The following is a 19,250-nucleotide window of genomic DNA, read 5'->3' as shown; positions in this document are numbered from 1 at the left end:
TTACCAACCAATTGCTCCTCTTCAGCGAATCACTCGCATCCGAAAATGGTCACTTCTTGCTCCAGAAAACAAACATGGCGTGGCTAAAACTTGAACTTTAAGTTTAATTTGCGCAATCAGGGAACCAGTGGATGATGTCACGGTGGCTACATCCATTATTTCTACAGTCTGTGGTACAGTATACACTGCGGTAGATCAATAAAAAGTCTATGAAGTTTAAAAAGCAGGAGCTCTGGTACTTATTTCTGATGCTGGTTGGTCAAAAGGCAAGGCTTGAGAAACAAAAAATCTTTACTTAACTCATCAAAATAAGTCAAAAGGATTCCATTTGTCCTAACAATAATACTTTCAATCTATAGAAGTGAGCTTTCTTTATGTGGAAAAGACAGCAAAAGAAAAACCAAAAGAGATGTGTTACAAAAATACAAGAAAGAGGCTAAGAGAGTAAAAGATAAGAGACTTGAGTCTGGTTTTTGATTCATGATGAGAAAGAGGATAGTACGGTGGCCGACAAGGGCAATAGTGCTGCAAAGGCCCACATGCAAACGGCCAAAACAAATGCAACAATTAAAACGCGCTGCAAATGAATAAAACGTGCTGCAGTAAGCCAAAACAAATGCATTAATATCAAACTGCAAATACAGAGACGATGCAAAGTCAAAAACAGACAAACCCATAAAATACAAAAAAAAACACTGCAAATCCAGTCCACACGAAGGTAGTGCTCCAGGCCTTTAGTAGGGCGCTAACTGTAACAGGTTTGTTACTGACTGGAGAGAGAGGGCGATGAGACAGATCACAGATCACATCATTAATAGTGCTGTTTTTGCGATTAATTAGAAATATCTAACACGTAAAAAAAATAACTCAGCTGTGTTTACTTCCTCTGGCAATTCCTTTGAGTGTTGCAAATTTAGCGACTTTCTCGCTACTTTTCAGACCCTCGCAACTGTTTTCTAAAAAGTGACCAGCGACAAATTTTGTCACTTCAGACCAGTACAATATACTGTATTATATTGTAATTCATTCCTATGTATGCTACTCAGAGTAATCATACTTCAACAACTCCAAGTTGCTCTCTCTCCTCTCTCTTCTTGTCCCATGTGCAGCGGCACTGCGCAGGCAGTCAGGGGCAGGCGGGACTGGCCTGGGGCAGCGGGCAGGAAGAGGACAGCGGCCAGCAGGCAGCTAGCTCGCCGCAGCAGTGCTGTGACAACCGCCACACCGATTCATCCTGGCTAAAGATGGATAAGGACAATGATGGTTTTGTAATTCAACTGGCGCTTATAGGCCTGTGTTTTGTTATTATTTCTTTTAATACATATAAGAAATATGCTTTTCAAGCTGAGTTAATTTTGATGGCCTTTTTTAAATATCCATTATTACAAGTTTCAACTTTATAACAAGTAACCACTGCTGAGAGTATGACGCTGTGTCGGGCTCTGAGCACAGGGAAGTGTAGGTGTTACCTCTTCTGGGGCTTCGGGAGTTTGGGGTTATCAGGCCCGCTGGGGAAGACATACGCTACTTTTACAGTCAGGGACCAACAGAGCTCAGTTTGAGCTCAGGGAAGACAGTAGCATGGTGGTTTTCTTGTCGCGTTGCCCGGGCTTTCCCAACTGAACCCCGCACAAATTGATTCCTGACATCTCTCTCACTCATCTCCCCCACCGTGTCCTAATCCCCCTCATTGTCAGAGTCCAGGTTAGCCACACTGTAAATATCCTGGCTACTGTAATGTAAGCGTTAGTCCCTATCATCAAGCTAGCTACGCGGCTAGATCTGTAGCTAAGGGAAGCAACACAACAAGAGAGAGAGAGAGAGAGAGAGACAGCGAGGAGAGCAGGTGAGAGTTATCAGTTCTTAAATGTACAGATCAGTATTATTTGGTATGATAACTTAGGCGTTTTTATTTACTCCCAATTTTGTTCTCTGCACAAAAATTAACCACACCCCTGTGAAAACAAGATAGTGCTTTGCGTACTGCCACAACACTTTGTTAATAAATTATCCTGTATATTGTTGAAATGTGTGTCAATATATGGCACATTCTGTTATATCTTCTGTAGATCATTGCTGTGAGAATAAACTGTGTGAATAAACAGTGACTGGCATGAATGTGCAGCATCCACACAAATCATGTCACACGGTTTGAGGATGCGCGTAGGATACACCTGTGTTTTCTGGCTCCAGCTCCACCAGAAGCCTCTTCTCTCCCATCTGTCCTCAGCTCCTCCAGATGCATTTAAGGGATTGGAAAATCCTCCATGATGGGGGAGGGGGAACAATTTTCTAGTCACTGTAGTAGAGAGGAAGCAAGAAGCATAAATTAGCGTAGTAAAAAGCACCCTAGCTGTCTCGCCCCCTCTGACCTCCTTGTTTCCTTCCTTCACCCTCTACTTTACCTCCTCTTCTTTGTCCTTTTTTGATTTGTATTGTTTTGCAATTAAATCTGACAGTTTAGGATGTGCCCCGAATTCATTTTAAAACAATGATGGGTCAATCCTAATTTGTCAAGCCAATATTTCTCTTGTATATGCATTGATGGGAATATAACAAGAGTTATGTAGAAACAAGAAAAATTACTGGTTTAACACAGAGCTGGCTGAATAAGAGTTTCTTTACTTTGTTGAAAATGTTAGTTAACTGAAGTCAACATGAGAGCTTTATAAACTCATAAAAGTTAGTCCATTGTCCATTGTCTTAGCTTTCCCACTAACCTTAGCCACAGGTAAGAATATATTCTAAAATAAGACCTCCAGGGCTGAAAATGAAGCCAACGCAGAATTGGCAAAACCTGCAGTTCCTCAAATGGCCAGTTGAGGCTTGCTACAAATGAGAGGAAACCCCCGTTAGGCCCCATGTTGAAATGGGCAAATGTATTTTCAGGTTTACATGGTGGTACAAAGGAACAGTTTTGGTCTGTAGCTAGTTTCTTTTTTTATTAAACAGTATGGGGGGGGGGGAATTGATTTATAATTTACCTATTTTTTCTGGCCGCTTTGAGTGACACTTGGTGTTGTGTTGTTGATGCCTTTTGGAAGTATTGGAAAAATATTTGGCTTGCTGTGCGGTTCATTGTACAAACAGGCCATTCAAGAAGTTTGTGCTCCAGCTTTTTTTGCTGAATATAAAATCTAATAATCTACCTTGAGGGCCACTTCAGTTGTTGGCCAGCTGCTCAATCTCCCAACATAGATCTATCTGTCCGCTAAAGGCTATTACTTTCCACAAGCTCTCTTAACTTTTCAAGTGTGATAAATAACGTCAACGTGTGTCTCCATGGTTGAACATAGAGCAAATGCAGAGCAAACGTCACTCAGATCAGGTGGTTCATTTAGAGGTGGTAATGATGTCTATTTTGGAGCTGCAAATCTGGAAATCTGTAGCATGTGGGTTTAAAAATGTAAATAGTGTTTTCTAAATAAACATACATGTTGACGTCACATAACTAGATTTGTCTTCCTGCAGAAAAAAACATGAAGGTTGCATGTGTGCTGAAGTTAGGTACAGTGGACTTTTATCAGGCAGTTACTTCCCCTATATACACTGCATACCAGTCCAAATTAATCATAAAAATCTGGCAAATATTTAGAGAGAGGGAGAGAGAGCTGGGTCAGAGTCCAGTATCTAGACCTCTAATGCGGCGCCTCAGGACGCTCTGTGCAACGCAACTGTGCAAACAATAGCTGTGAGACTTACGGGAGCATTATAAAACATTACTGTTTGGACATTATTGAAGATCTCTGTTTTATAGGGCTAGACCTGCAGAATTTAATATTTTATAATACCCCCAATCTTGTGATGAAATGCAGGCCTTTTGTACTGAACCTATAAGATGGTTGTAAGTGTACAGTGTGGAGAGGCCTTTGGATAAAAGGCCAGAGAGCTACTGGACTGCAGTTACCAGTCTCTCTCTACATCTTCTGTGTTCTTCTTTACAAAGTGCATTAGATCAGTTTTGTGAAAAGCTCCTTGAACTGAAATAAACTTGAGTCTCCTCCCTCTCCCTGTCATTTTCCTACATTCCCTGTACTAAGAATAAGCTCTATCAAGTTCCTGTGTGATTTGGCTTAACATAATTATACCCCTACACCGCTACCTCTCTCTTTATCTCTGTCTGTCTAACTCTCCCGCTCCCTCTCTCTCCCTGGTGTCTCTGGTGGTCCTATAAACGGTAGACAATTAGCAGGGTAGGGTAGTTTTATTAATTAGCCAGTAACAAGGGATGAGCAAAAGAGGGACTGATTAATGGATGTAACGTGATGGATGAGAGGTGTGTATGAAAGAAATATTGTACATGTTAACTGCTGTAAAATCAGTACTATTGTGATCAAGAACAGATCATACTACGGACAGGAGTGCTGTTAGTGATAATCAGATGAAGAAGAATTACACATACTGACATTTCCTGACGTGTCAAATTTCCTTAAAGAAGAATAGTAGAGGTAACTATTTCAGTACATGTATGTGAAATGCCAATGCGGAAGCGCTTTAAACCTGCATTCTTTTCTCAATTGATGCTACAAAGTTTCAGGAGCAGGACCACACCTCAGCCGCGCCTTTTCCGGCATTCCCATAAATTCAAACCGACCTCTCTCCTCCTCTTTCGCTCTCACATTCTGTGCCAGGGTGTTATGTCGGATCCCCAGTGAAGATTCCCCAAAAACGCCGACTGCAAGAACTTCGACCTCTCCATGTCCAAGCATCAATAATACATTTTCTTTTCTCATTTTTCTTAATAAAGCAGGATGTTCCTTTTATAAAACATGGTCCCATTAGTAATGAAATAGGCGATGAAGCAGAGTGTGTTCAGGGTGTGGTTACCTGTGACTGACAAGTCACTATCATGGGGAGCTGAAATATTTCTCGTTCAGCATTAGGTTGCATTAAAAGTCACAAGCCAGCTTGAGGGTTTGAACAGTGCTTGTAAATCCCTTGTTCCTCTCCAGCTCCACTGTGATGTGCTAATATCATCGCATTTGGCTCCCAAAAAAACACGATGGTGATGGCCAAAATGCAAAACTGGAGGCTTCAAAAGGTAGTCAACATTGGCGAACTGTCTGGTGGCAACCTGCCCTTTTAATATGCAGTCGATGATGTGAAAGTATGAGTTCACATCCAAGTATGCGTGTGTGAGAAGTGTAAGGTAGCCTACTTTTTTGCAGATGCAGTTTGTGGTAAACTGTGCGTGTGTATGTGAGGTTGTGGGGATGTGTGTGTGTGTAAGTCCAGTGGTCCTACTCTTCTTCGCTCACTCTGTCTATCTGTTCATTCATTTTTAATCCCACTCCCCTCATTTATTATGGCTGTGAGCTGGAAAATCACTGGTAGGGGCATCCTCTGCTATGTGCAGTTCTCAGGAGATGTAATATGCCCTCTGGCAGCCATCTTTGAAATGCATGGTTGTTTACACCAGCTGTGTGCCTGTTTCTCATAACTGGACTGTTTAGCATTAAATTATCGTATGCCTGATCTAGAAGGAAAAATAATCAACGTGCCACTTTGATAAGAACTAAATTATTATGTAGTTTTGACAGTGAACACAAGAGGGAGTCCGTCTGCACCATATCTGTGGACTGGACACAGCTGGTATTTCAAAATATTTCCTTTTCCTGTTATAAGAAATACTTTTATCATATAGACTGTAAAACACCTTACAGGTATCATGTGGAATACACTTTTAAGCAAGGCCAGCACAAAATGCAAGCTCATTTATTTCAACTGGAAGTATATATTAGCAGTTACTGTATGTGTAATGACACAGTTACACAGAACCAGTAATACAACCTCAACAAGCATAAAGAATCATATATTTCCTTCATTTCTGATATTTTACTTTATTTAGATTTGTTTGTATCTAATTGTAATATTATGTCACCTGTACTCATGCAGCAGTGATGGACAGGAAATCCACTTCCAAATTTTTAAGACATATTTTAATGGTAATTCTTACATTTCTCCTCAAGGGGTCGCTGCTCAGTCAATAATGATGTAACTGACACCTTTAATGGACGGCCTGTTTTTCTTGCTTTCATTTCTTCAGAGGAGAAGTCTGTCTTCAACTCCTAAACAGATACGATAAAATTTCATGTGTTGTATCTTATATGAACACATGTATTCAGGTAAATATGCAGTATGTTATCCAAAAGGGTTTAAGGGAGGTCGAACTATCTATTATTAACAAACTGTAACAACAACAAAAATAGAAACACAATTGGAATGATTTGGAAACTGGAATAAGCAGTGTTGTTTAAAAACTTACAAGCATTTATTTTAAAACGAGACAGTCATGGATAATCTGGGTGATACAACAATGTTATGTCTTGTTTTTGAGCTTTCATTAGGAGCCCAGTTTCTTCAGGTCCATAAACAGAGCGTTACAGTTATGTAAAAGCCAAACAATGATGGGGCGACCTGGACTGTGCACGGCTCTAACTGGGACCAAGTTTTGGCTCAGTTGCTCATTACAAAACTGTCTGGATAGGGCTGGACTGTAATGAACCTGTCTTGGTTAAATATGCCCCGTACATTTGTCAACCAACCAAAAGTTATATCACACTGAGGTCATTAGCACTGTGCTGCTGTCTCAAACATTTAATACATCATGTGCCCTGCTTATAAAGTTTTGAATTTCAAACAAGGTTGAAAATTAATTTTGTCTCACAAGACATTCTGTCTGACTTTCCAAAAAGAACCAACAACTAATGTTTGTACTCTTTCCTACAAACTGTGTGGACTTCATAACACAAAATAAATAGATTCATGAGCAAGAAGACTGTAAATTAATGGATGTTAAGGAGAGCTGTGCAGCATGTAACCCAAATGTATTCATTAACAACTTATGAACATGCATCTGCAACAACTAAACTCAAGTCCTATAGATGATTTACTGTAAGCAGTCATAAATTATTTACTGATCTTTCCACTTAGATTAAAAAAATAGACATTTAACACATACAGGGGTGATTTGGCGAGGAAGTTATTGTCATCATTTTGATAATCCCTTTTACTTTATAGTGTCTTAAAATACTAGAAAAGTGAAAATGATCAGCTGACACTGTAACACATAGAGCCAGTTCAAATGAAATGAAAGAATTATATTCATTTGTGATCTGTTTTTAAAGATGTATCAGCAGGAATTTAGACTAACTGATGTTGGTTTTGACATTTTAGTGAGATTTTTTGACAAGAATAATAAATGACAATTAGCCCCAACACTACCAGAGGGCATGAGTTCATTATGGTACAGGCTGGTTGACCTGCTTTCAAACCTTTGCAACGTTCTTGCTGATCAACAGCACATATGCAACAACCCACTTTCACCCCATCGTCCCACCCAATTGTTTACAATGGACTAGTCCCACATAGAGCTTTTATGGTCTTTCAAACACTCAAAGCACTGTACATACATTCGCCACACATTCACCACATTCGACTGGAGGATACTTGAACACAGAGCCTCGGCCACCACTTATAACCTCACACCTAACTTGTTCTCCTTGCATCAACTGTACGTAAACCTACTTGATTAATCAACAGTTGAAAATACAACTGAGATCAGTGCCACAATGAAGAACTCCCCCTGTTCCCTTTGTATCATTTCTAACCACTTCTAACCCCCCCCCCAATTTCAAAAATGCCATTCCTTGCAAAGGTCCAAAGTGATCTGCTCTGCTACACACTTTTGTCATGCACAGCAATAATCTCTTCAGTCCAGTTTCAAGGTCGTTTTCTGTTTAGATGGGAGATTAAATAGTAACTGTGACAACAGATAAAGTCGATCACTTCAGATGATGTTACTTCAAACAAGTGCAAATCAGAGAAAAAACTTATAAATTCGACAAACTAAGGCAACAAACATCATGAGTGTTTAAATCTCTGTTAGAGTGAGGTACAAAAACACTTGCAACTACTGCTTTTAACTACTGCCCTCACTGATGTGAGCTGACACATTTGAATAAATGTGTCATTATTGTTTTTTATTGTATGTAAAGTTCTTTGTAACCTAATTTGAAAGGCTTTATAAATATATAAATAAAGGTACTAAAATGATGTTTATTACCAGACACACACACTGCATGATATCTGAAGTCCCGACAAACACACCCTACACTCTGCTGGCCAAAGTCCCCGCTTTGACCCGTTACTGTGATGAGTAAATCCCGGTCATCCACACAAAGACACACACACACACAAACATGCCACGTCTTTTCAAAATGGTGTTATATAACTCAGTGTCTGATTGGTCCCTGTTCAGATGTGTTACTTCCCTCTGTACAGTTCACAGCAGGGCTAACAGGGACATTCTGCCACAAACCCTCAGTCAGCAAAATTTGACTTACTTCTGCAGAGCAAAAATGCACACAGACATTCATCACGATAGTAATAATAATAAATTAATAATAAATAATTGAGACAAAAGTTAAATTATTTTCTGGATGATTTATTTTCCAACATTTCCTTATAAAAAATAAATGTCCTCAAATATGAATAGTTCAGTTCAAATATACAATACAATAAAGGCACTTCAAATAACAGTGTCTGAGCTCATGAAAACACAGTGAATCATAATAAACAGTAAAACATATCAGTCAATACACACATTGCAGTTTGGACCTGTTACAGGCCTTCACAAAAAACTGATTTCAGAGCATTGCACACATTAAGCAAAGCAATTAATGGATAACCTGTATCCTGTCAACAGAAGACAAGTTTACATAACTCTTTGACAAGTTACAGCACCCTCTAATCGCTAACCAAATGATCCTTAATCCTCGTTCACTATCAGTAACTAAGCAGCTGAGCATGTGTTTGTTCTGCATCTTCAATCAGCACAAGGCCATAAAACAAGAACTCAACAGAGAATTTACTTGGCGTTGAAGTTGCTCAAGACAAACAAAAGTAAAACAATACAAGTAATATTCCCATGATTCACCCTTACAGCAGGCAAAGCACACAAAGAGAAAAGGAAATGTTCTGTTTGGTAGCAAAAAAACAAACAAAATAACACTTATTGTTTCTGAAGAAATGCTTCTGCTGGCAACTTGCAACCTCAGACCTTAATGGCTATAAACGGCCCTAAAATATCTTTATTTTTATGGAATCAGCAAAACTGATTGCCTACATTAGAGTGAAATGTATTTTCAGGCTGGAATAAATTCAAGCTGGAAGACTGTTTGTTTCCTGTGCTGGCCAATCTATGAAATGTTATTCATGGAGTCCCAGTTGAAACCAAAGCCTAACATTGGTGTATAATTTTAGCCTACACCAAGCTTTCTTCCTAAGCCTAACTAAGTGCATATTGTTACATCTGCGTTGGTTTCAAAATGTTTCTAACCACTGGTTAAAATATTTAACTCTTTCTCTCTGTCTCTCTCTGGATTATACTACTGCGTGGTTGTTAGTGATCTTGACTCTGTATGTCCAACTGGTTCTTCTCTTCCTCTATCTAAAGCACATGTGTGAGAGCAGGGGGAGAAGCAGGAAGCTTCCAATCAAGTATACACAGAGATAATCAGGACCCTTCTCTTTAATCTCTTCTGGTAACTTCAGCGTTTGTCCACTGTCAGGCTAATATTTGGTCGTGTCTAAAAGGTAACCCTGGATATTCAAAACTCTGACGATGAAGATTTGTATGTGTTGTTCAACACAGTGTTTGTTCATGTTTACTGTAGTTTAAAGAGACACAAAGTCCTTTTTAAAGACAATAATGTGACCCGTGCGAAACGTTTCTAAATGTAGGTTAAACATGTGAAACGTGCACATGGGACACGAACAGCAGTTTCTTGAATGATGGGAAAGAGCAAATATTCATGTGTGAGACTTTCGCAAATCTAAAGTTACCATGGAGACACGGCCCTAATGTTCTTTTCCTGCGATGCCCTTCATTTCAATGACATTTTATGGCCTCAAAGTGCGGTGTGTTGTGTGAGCAGTCACGCTGGTCCAGACTCAATCACTTGGCAACGCGGTAGACAGCCAGGTTCAGCGGCTCCCTGGAGGGAATGCACCAATCATCTGCCTCCAAACTCAGCTTATAGTGGCGCAAAGCGGTCTTGTTAAAAACTGGCAGTCTCTCCACAGAGTCCGTGGACAATGCCTAGAGACAGATAGATAATTTACTTTAATACAGGGATAACAAAGCACATGTTGTTTTTTCTACATGCATCTTAACTTTTATTATCTTTATTTTACCCTCTCTTTTAACTGGTTATGAAACAGACTGACATTAACTCTGATGCCTCTATATGACCTACAAAAGGAAACGAGACCATTTACTAGAAGCTTAAATATTTCTATATATAGTAGACATTTTTCAGACGAAAGCCAATAAGTGTATTTCCAAAAATTTTGAACTGTCCTATTTTCTAATAAATTAAATTATTCCAAGTCTGATTCCTGAACAGATTTTTCATACAATTTTATCTGTGATGTTTATTCATTTCATGAATAGAATGAGAAATAAAACCTACAATAAAATGTGAATTTTCATCCAAATGAGTTCAGCTTTGTTATTATTGTTTTTAAAGTCTAGGGCTATTTCTATTTGCCTGAGCATTGTTACTCCAATGTATGTAAGTACAATGAGAGCAACTTAAAACCAAAGTCAAATACCTGGTATGTGTACACATACTTGGCCAATAGGATTCATTCTGATTTACTGTAAAATAAAATTAATTTATTCGCTATTATTTAATTGCAGCTTCAGTTATTCAGCTTCAGTAAAAACTTGTTGTCTTAGCTATAGCACTGATAATATTTTTGCCTTTATTTTAAAATAAGAAGGAACTTCACCCACAAACAAACTGACAAATCCATCCTGTAAGATAATTTAATGACTAACTAGCATGATGTTAGCATGGATTAATTAAAACCTGTTTAAATGGGGCCTTGATCCAATAACCCAGTAGGCCATCTCTCAAAAGACTATATAGATCAAGTCATATATAATTAATAAAATGTTATTAATAATATATACATTAATTAATAATACAACTATATATTATAAATATTATATTATCACTCTATTAATAGATTGATAATAATAAATGGTGAATATGTGTGAGTCTGTGTGCGTGTTACCTTCAAGTGTATGACAGCATCAGTGCCATAACCCTCCATGGAGTAGAGCTGCAAGTCTCCCTGGAAGTAGCGAGCGTAGAGACGAGAGATGGGCAGACCATAGCCAAACCCTGCCTGCACACACACCGACACATTCACACATGTGTTAGCTCTTCTCATGTTTCAATACACTTTCATTGTGTGAGTCTGTATTTGAGTTGCTTACCAGTGGAGCTCTGTGTTTTTCTCCGAAGGAGGGTCGGGGAGCTGTTGAGTACAGGTAGCTGAACAGACGCTCGGTCTTCCTGAAGGGAACACCACCTCCTCTGTCACTCATCTAGAGAGGAAGCAGAAATTATGAAGACGTTGACCTGGCAGTGAGGGCTCAGCAGCCATGATGGAGACAAGAATAACTTAACAATAAAGCTTGGACTATTTTTCAGTTCAGCGCCACACCAAACTCCTGTATCAGCCTATATGAGTCTTTTGTTTTACCTGTAAGACTCAGTTATCACAGTCCTTCAATAAAACATATCCAGCAGACAACTTTCTTAGTGGGTAAGTAGAGTCACTGTCTATTTTAAAAATCACAAGAAGCTGAATTTAGTGGAAGCTAGGCTTGCAGTCCCCTACTTCTGGTTGATAAGTTTTGTCGAGATGCCGTTTTTTATGTGTGAAACTGCTTTATTCAATGCTTTTTAATAACCGGATCTGTTTGTCTATTAACCTCTTGAACACATCTTGACATAAAAACAAGCTGAGCACCTACAAGCAAGTAAGCAGCGGCTCAACTACCAGCCCTTCCTGTCGGGCTTTGTCGGAGTAACCTGGATTTATTTTACATGAAACAGAAACTCTCTGATCATTATGAACAGGCGGAGGTCCCAATTTGGGGAGAACAGCTTAAATTTTGTTGCATGATCACATACAGAGAAAGGATTGTCTGTTATACATGTGTATTTGTTTAACAACAACCTAATTTCGCACAGAGTTTTACCAAAGGTTTCAAGTACTGAATAATAGTGCACTGAGTTAATCCTGTCTAAGGCGTGCTTTTATCAAGTAGTGTCAATAAATAAGTTTTATACGTGGATGCATGATCTCTTGATGATAACAAGTGTTTATGGGGTTTACATAACCAAATTAAGCAGCTGAAATTGAGGTGAGTCAGGGTAACGGAAACCTCAGGGCAAAGGGTCAAACACGTCATTTTCTCACATAATCATCTCAGTGTGTACATAATGTATGTGTAACATACTTCAGTATGGCTTTGGTACAGTAGGATTACTGTGGGGTTTATTTTAGAAGTAAGGAAGTTTTAGTGGAGCCAACTTTGTTTCTATTCTTGGTTTGAGAATTTGGGGCATTCGAATAAAACCTTTCTTGTTCTTTCAACTTGTGACGTGTTAGAAAGCTTAGTTAATGCTGTAATTATTAGTGCTAAAGGTTTCTGGTTCTTTCCTCATCTTGCACTCCTTTCAAACATGAACACAGAATTAGTATTCCCTGATGTAGTTTTTCCTCAACTTCCCATAGGACAGGACACTTTCGTGATAAACAACTGCCTTCAATTAAAAGCACCACAAGTAAACATTATTTGATTCTAAGAGGTGGCCTTTTAATCAAACTCTCAAATATTGAAGTCAATCACCTAAATATGATAATGAAACACTTGTTATTCTTGTATTTGACAGGGGAGCCACTCACCGTGATTGACAGGTCCTCTTTACCAAGAGCAACCATGACTTTGATAGGTGGGAGGGTCCTGCTGGTCTCATGGTTCTCAATGGTTGCTCTCATGGCATTCTGTAGAGAGGAAACAATGTTTACCAGCTAGTAGGTTGGGAACGAAATATAAAACACAGGACTGGCTTTTAATGTTATCAAGGAGGCTCCTTTACTATTTCAGGGTTATGTCTGCTGCAGCAATATTATTTATTACCTTGAAGAGTTCAAAGAGCATGTGGTACAGGTGAGATGGAATATAAGAGATATGGATGGGCTCTCTGATGTTGTTGGCTAGAGGAGGAAACAAAACAACAGTCAAGGCTCTAAACACAAACACATATAAGGGATAGTTTACATAGTTAAGATCATGGAGTTGCATGAGCTACTTGTATGAGGTACTTGTCAAAAGTATTATCTGCAGTATCTTCCAGTCAGCAGGCATTTGTTTGAAAAATCTAACAAGAGTACTGACATTGAAGTTTAGCTGTGAATAGGGTTTAGAGTAAAATGTACGTTTGCAATTTAAACATTAAAAATGTATTCCAGTTCCAGAATCTACTGTAGGCAAAACACTGACTATATTGATAAGTATAACATGTTGCAATGTTGCATGTTGATGCAAACATGTCCTTTCTCTTGTGTTTTTGTGTCTCACCATTCATCTCCCTGAGCTCCAGCTCTGGTGCTCCCAGGTAGTACTGCTCACACAGCAACTTAGCACTCTCATAGGCATCTAGATAGATTAAAGAAAAACCTTTATTCTTTGCCCTGTGTGGACATGATAAAACAGACATAAAGATAAACAGATGTAATAAATACGAGGTCATCATGAGAATAAACAGCAAGTGTGTTGGATCACGACCAGCTGCCCGGGCTTGTTCTGTTTGAAAACTGAAACTGGGCCAGACTGTATGACTGCCCTGCCAGCTCTGTCCCAGTTATCGACCTGAATTATTGCATGACATAAGGTGCTCCTTTGTTCCTCGATCATAGATACACAACATGATAAGGTAAAATAGAACTCATTAAAAAATAAGCCTCTATGAAAACACATGATGGGAAAATTAATTTTGCTTTGTGTGTTAATTTCTTATTTTTTTTGTAAAAGAAATTTTAATTATGAATATACATGAAACAGAAAATTCAGTGGATCATCTGTGTAACTTATATCAAGGACAATGTAAGCAATAGGAGTTTAGAGGAACCTTGTGTGTTAATAATCTAGTTTGAAGACCTTTATTATTTGACTGTTCAAACAACCTCTCTTTCTCTGTTATTTCTTCTTACCTCGTGCAACCTCTGTCACATCACATACAGAGTCAATACAGCCAATGCTGTCTGGGTGGGCGGGGTTTGTGTTGCCATAGAAGACGAGGGCTGAAGGAAGTGGAGGAAGACAAAACAGGTCATTAATCCTCCAACTACAATAACCTCTTGTAATTTATTGGATTAATAGAAGTACAATCTAAATTGAGACAAATCTGTCTGCTTTTAGTTAGAGAATTTTGAGAGGGTGTGTATGTGTGTGGAAGCTTACTATGCTGGTTGATGAGCATGCGGATGGAGATCCGGCTGGTGTAGAAGCGGTCCAGGAAGTACTGGATGTTGTGGTCAGTTACAGCATCCTGCTTACCAAAGGCCTCTTTGTACTCAATGACTCCCTGAGCCATGGTGGGGACCACTTCATTGTGCCGGTTTCTGATGGACTCCAAGACTTCCACAAACCTGTGGTTGATGGGCAGAGGAAGTTAGGTTTAAAAAGAAGGACGAGAAAGTCACGTGTCCTGTTCTGTTCTGTTCTTGTTTTTTTAAATAGGTGTTACACTCACGTCTCAAGGACACTCTGGTCATCTGGGCTCTTGTCCAGGAACTCCAGGATCTCCATCAGGCTCTGGATGTACCTGAGAGAATACAAACACAGAAGAGTCACTGACTATTCAGCATGCCTGTTATCGCAGGAGATAGAGGTAGTAGCATGGCAGACAAACATGTATACACATTAAACCCCCCTGCAGCCTGGTATTATTATGGATACATTCCACTGGGTGAACACGTATGAAAAACAGAGGGGGAGAGAGAGAGGGGAGGGGGAGAAAACAGTGCGGAGAATGAAAACACATCCATCAATCACCATGTGTGTGATGATGCAATGCAAAGAAAATAACTCCAATGTGACTCTTGTTTCCTGAGACGACCCACCACCCAGCAGATCACGAGAAGCTAAGCAGTTAGTCCAGGTTGCTGTATCTTATTAGGGACTAATGGATGTTCAGTAGGATGTGTTTCTGCTTCAGAGTATACTTACACTTTAAAAGAATGGCCAGAACACCTGCTATTTATGTAACATAAGTACCATAAATATCTTGTTTAAAGCCAATACAAGTATATTTCTATTTATGGATGGATATGGAATAAAAGTTTGGGATTCAGACTTGAGTTTATTCTGTTTAGAAATGTATTTGATTGAATGACTACAGAATATGCTGTCATTTCCATTAAATTACGTGGAGCATCTAATGGAGATTGTAAGGTGCCCTTTCGTAAGTTATCACTTGGACGAACCGCTTTTTCTGTTCAGGGGATCAATATGTGGAATGCCTTACCTGCAGAGCTCAAACTAGACCCGGACTTGGAGCATTTTAAACTCAAACTGAAACAGTTTTTGAAGAGGGCTCAGTCTTGTAATCATGTATGATTTTGTGCTCCCTGTTTTACATTAAGTTTTATTGGAGGAGTGTTTTTTGTATCCTGTATTGTTTTATCTGTCTTTTTGCTGTTGAGTCTGTGTATTTCTCCTGTGTATTTGTTGTTGATTTCACGTATTTTAAAGGCCCATCTAGGGACGGGCATTGCAAATTAGCCAAGGCTATAAATGCTGCAGTGTGTGGCATCGGTTTACTTGCTTCATACTTGTCCCTATACAAATAAACATTAAAAAAAATAAAAAATAAAAATTAGACATTCCTGACTTTTATCCTTCATGAGTAGACATAAGAAAATATATTTTGAGAAAGGTGGTTGTAATATATAAAGTGTGTTTGTCTTCGGTCTGAATATATCTGTCACAGTTCCCTGTGAGTGACCTGAGAGTGCTCTGACAGAGTCCGAGGTTAAGCTATCTACCAATCAGTGGACCTTTAAGCCTCTGTATCTAGAATATTCTAAAATCTTTTTTAGAATATTCCACGAAAGCCACTTAATTTTAATATGTCTCTTTTCCCCTCAGCTACTCCTGTCATGTGTCCACCCAAAGGAAGAAAAGAAGATATATGAGCGTAGTGATGGAGCATTTCCTGTCAGCTATTCCTAGAAAGTTCCTAGAGTCACCAGAGCAGCATGTCAGGACTTTGGAAAACTCAAAGAGGGCTGGCCTAAACCCAATAGCCTTATATTTATTTTTATATATTTAGTTGTTTTAAACAAGGTCAAACTTTATAACTTATTATTGCAAGATAATGTCAGTTTTAAAAGCCCTTTCTCTAGTTATTCATATGCAACAAACTTTTTAAACTTTTTAAACTATGCCTTGCAAAATGGTCGAGAGTTTTGTAATCTCAAGGGCTCACTCTGTAAAAATGTTTGATAGAGTACTATAATTTAATACCATTCAAAGCAACTGTATTCCTAGAAATGAAGCTGGGACTTTGTTTATCACTTTGTCACTCAGCAGCGAGGAGGCTGTTCTATTCTGAACATGCTGTGCTCTTCAGCTGCAACAACAAGCAGGCAGCAGGCGAGGAAAGGAAGAAGAAAGGTGGGGGTTAGAGGAGTAACTGGAACAGAGTTCAGCCACCCCCCACCCCCACTCCTACCCCTCTGCTCTGTAATGTAATCTCTCATAATATCTGGGCCAGCAGCGCAATGTTGGACTGCTTTTCATTGCAATCAGATAAATGAAATTTAAACTCTTAAAAATTAGGGGGCCACGATGTGAGAAAAAGGAAGCTTTTGAGGAGCTTTGAAAGAGTTTTGGAATCTCAAGGGTGCTCTTATTATTTTAAAAATAAGTTAAAATAAGTTATTCTGAATGTCATTTAAGCCCTGTTTGCACAGGAATAGTTGTACCTTCTGGGCCTCACATGATTTGAAATTACCCACCCACATATGTGTATGGTACGGTCATTCTCACAGGACTGACATTATCCTTGATGTCATAGCTCTACAACATTTGCCTAATAGGCAACAATAGAAGCAGGGACATGTAAGGTCATTCAGTTAACAAGTCAGTGAATAAGCCAATAACCAATTAGATATCCTATTAATCAATCATTCAATGAATATTAAATGTTTCATCTCTATGTCTCACCAGCTCTGGACCAGCTGGACAGAAGGCGTGGCACGTAGCCGGTCTGGCAGCAGGTTGATCTCCTTCATGATGTTGGACAATCGGACAGGAAGCTCCTGACGAAGGAAGACAAACGATGTGCTCTCACAGGCATTGGTTGAACCTGGAGAATAGACAGAATGGGATTACAGTTAAATGTTAAATAATACTAAATCAAACCAAATAAAGGACGTGAAACAAGTTTGACAAGGTCCAATTACTGGCTTTTAATGGTGCTGTCATACACGAGACGTGACTGAAAATCTGCCAAAACTCTTAATTAGACGTAGCGTAGGTAAAGAATTGCCAAATGAAATGCTTTAATTATATTGTGATTAAAATATAACTACTGGACAGTACAAAATGTATTAGGGTGGAGAGGGGGGCTGGCCCTCCCGAGCATGACTAAAACTTTTCTTTGAACCTCCTTTTGAACTGCCTATTGGCTTTGTGCCTCCATCAACAAGTTGCAGCCACATCCATCAGTGTAACAGTGACAGTGAAATCTTGACCTTGATGGGGGGCCAGTATATTACAAAACAACGGCATAAGGTCTTCATAAGGCCTACATTAAACAGGAGGTTGCAACTTAATAATTGAATGGACAGGTGTGAGGGAAAACTGTCCACAAATTGATCACAGATGGCATCCTTTTCTCAATTGGATAAAAAAAGTCAAATTAAAGCAGATGTGATAAAATTCTCTCCAGGCATTGCAGAGATGTTTCAATCACAAGAATAGGTACAAAATCTCATCACGTCACTACTTTACTCTTTTAAACATTTTTGAGTTGTGGAAAATGTGTGTGTAATTCTCTTCAGGTTTCACTAACATGTTGTTTACCAGAATGGGAATGACATTGGCCTTGACTTTTGACCATCACTTTCTAATCAGTCCAGGTGGAAATTTGTTCCAGATTTGAAACTGTTCCTTCTGGGCATTCCTCATTGACAAGAACCAGAGGGTAAGACAGACTTATGTAAGAACAACCAAAACACATGAGCTCTCTGGGCACAAAAAACATCCCCACATCTGCGTCTCAAAGTAAAAGTTGTCTTTTGGATGTAGCAAGTTATGTCACATTCATCTTTGCACATTTAGGCTTAAATAAAAAACATATTTATAACTAGAAAAAAAGACCCATCCTTGCCCCACCTTCAGCTAAAAGAAAACACAGTATGGCAGATATCCTTTCCCCTTTTCAGACTCCTTGACCCCGTTTCTAAAGTCCCCTAAAAAACAAATAAGTCATCATCTTTTGATGTCACTGTCATTTTTGTCATCATCAAAATCACTGATGACAGCTGTTACCACTATCAACATCATCATGAACACAATCTGAACGGTTTCACTGAAGTCATAGGCAGACACCATGTTACTAACAGCTTGTTCTCCTTTGTTGATGAGGTCAGATAGCGTACAGCCTACAGACATGTTAGGAAAGCATTCATAACAGGACTTCACAATCCATCTTCTGCCCTATGCTTAACAATGCGTACTAAGAGGCAATTCAACTTCAGTGATTTGCAACGCTTCATGTTCTTAATTCAATACCGTGTCTATAAAATATATATTACATTTGAACAATTCGAATTCGAACCAACCATAACCAGTGAAATACTAAAAGTATCAATAAATAAAAAGGAAAACAAGACGTTAGAAACTACAAAGAAGGTTTCCGATAACAAACTGCAACTTTTTGTTTCACCAAATCAACCGCAGCGATGAATATAGAGATAACAGATACAAAGCACTCACCGAAATCCAAGAATTGCTTCATTGAGAGAGGAGAAGGGGAGAACTTGGAGAAATGATCGATGTGTTTGGGCACGTTGGCCAGCGCTGCGGTTTTCACCAGAGACCGAACAAACTTCATTTTACTGGTCATCTTCAAAGATCAAATGAACATATTAGGAAAAAATATATGTAAAGGAATGATATCGAATGATTTCGCGTAAAAAGTAAACGTTAATTTTGATGATACAGTAAAGTATAGTCACGGAGATGATAGCAGTCTGCAACTGTACACATGGCATTCTTATTTAATAGACGATCTCAGCCAATGGGAAAGCGCGGTGGGCGGCCGCAATGGATTCCAAGAATCCCACCTACTAGTACAGTGGGAAGATAGTAA

The 19,250-nt window shown here is 39.0% G+C and overlaps 1 protein-coding gene across 1 annotated transcript; it reads right to left on the bottom strand.

Annotated features, from left to right (window-relative positions):
• Window positions 1-9,958: 9,958 nt before the first annotated feature.
• LOC138602696 (pyruvate dehydrogenase (acetyl-transferring) kinase isozyme 2, mitochondrial-like) lies at window positions 9,959-19,004 on the bottom strand. The gene is made up of 11 exons (XM_069674230.1): window positions 18,875-19,004; window positions 17,099-17,240; window positions 14,622-14,693; window positions 14,330-14,517; window positions 14,080-14,169; window positions 13,448-13,525; window positions 13,007-13,083; window positions 12,772-12,870; window positions 11,291-11,401; window positions 11,086-11,199; window positions 9,959-10,102 (listed from the first exon to the last, which is right to left on the bottom strand). Exons 1-11 carry the CDS (start codon window positions 19,002-19,004, stop codon window positions 9,959-9,961), a joined length of 1,245 nt encoding a protein of 414 aa, XP_069530331.1.
• Between the last annotated feature and the right edge of the window lie 246 nt (window positions 19,005-19,250).

The sequence above is a fragment of the Semicossyphus pulcher genome, unplaced genomic scaffold (assembly GCF_022749685.1).
Source record: "Semicossyphus pulcher isolate SPU_LCO1_2020_fin unplaced genomic scaffold, fSemPul1.0.p SCAF_23, whole genome shotgun sequence".
Classification (NCBI taxonomy): Eukaryota; Metazoa; Chordata; class Actinopteri; order Labriformes; family Labridae; genus Semicossyphus; species Semicossyphus pulcher.
This window is presented reverse-complemented; position numbering and strand designations above follow the sequence as displayed.

Excerpts from the sequence above, each read along its gene's own strand:
- LOC138602696 (XM_069674230.1), bottom strand. The coding sequence starts at position 19,004 with ATGACCAGTAAAATGAAGTTTGTTCGGTCTCTGGTGAAAACCGCAGCG. Across the intron at positions 14,518-14,621 it reads GACCAGAGTGTCCTTGAGAC|GTTTGTGGAAGTCTTGGAGT; the intron begins GTGAGTGTAACA and ends CATCAACCACAG. Across the intron at positions 13,526-14,079 it reads TGTGACAGAGGTTGCACGAG|ATGCCTATGAGAGTGCTAAG; the intron begins GTAAGAAGAAAT and ends TAATCTATCTAG.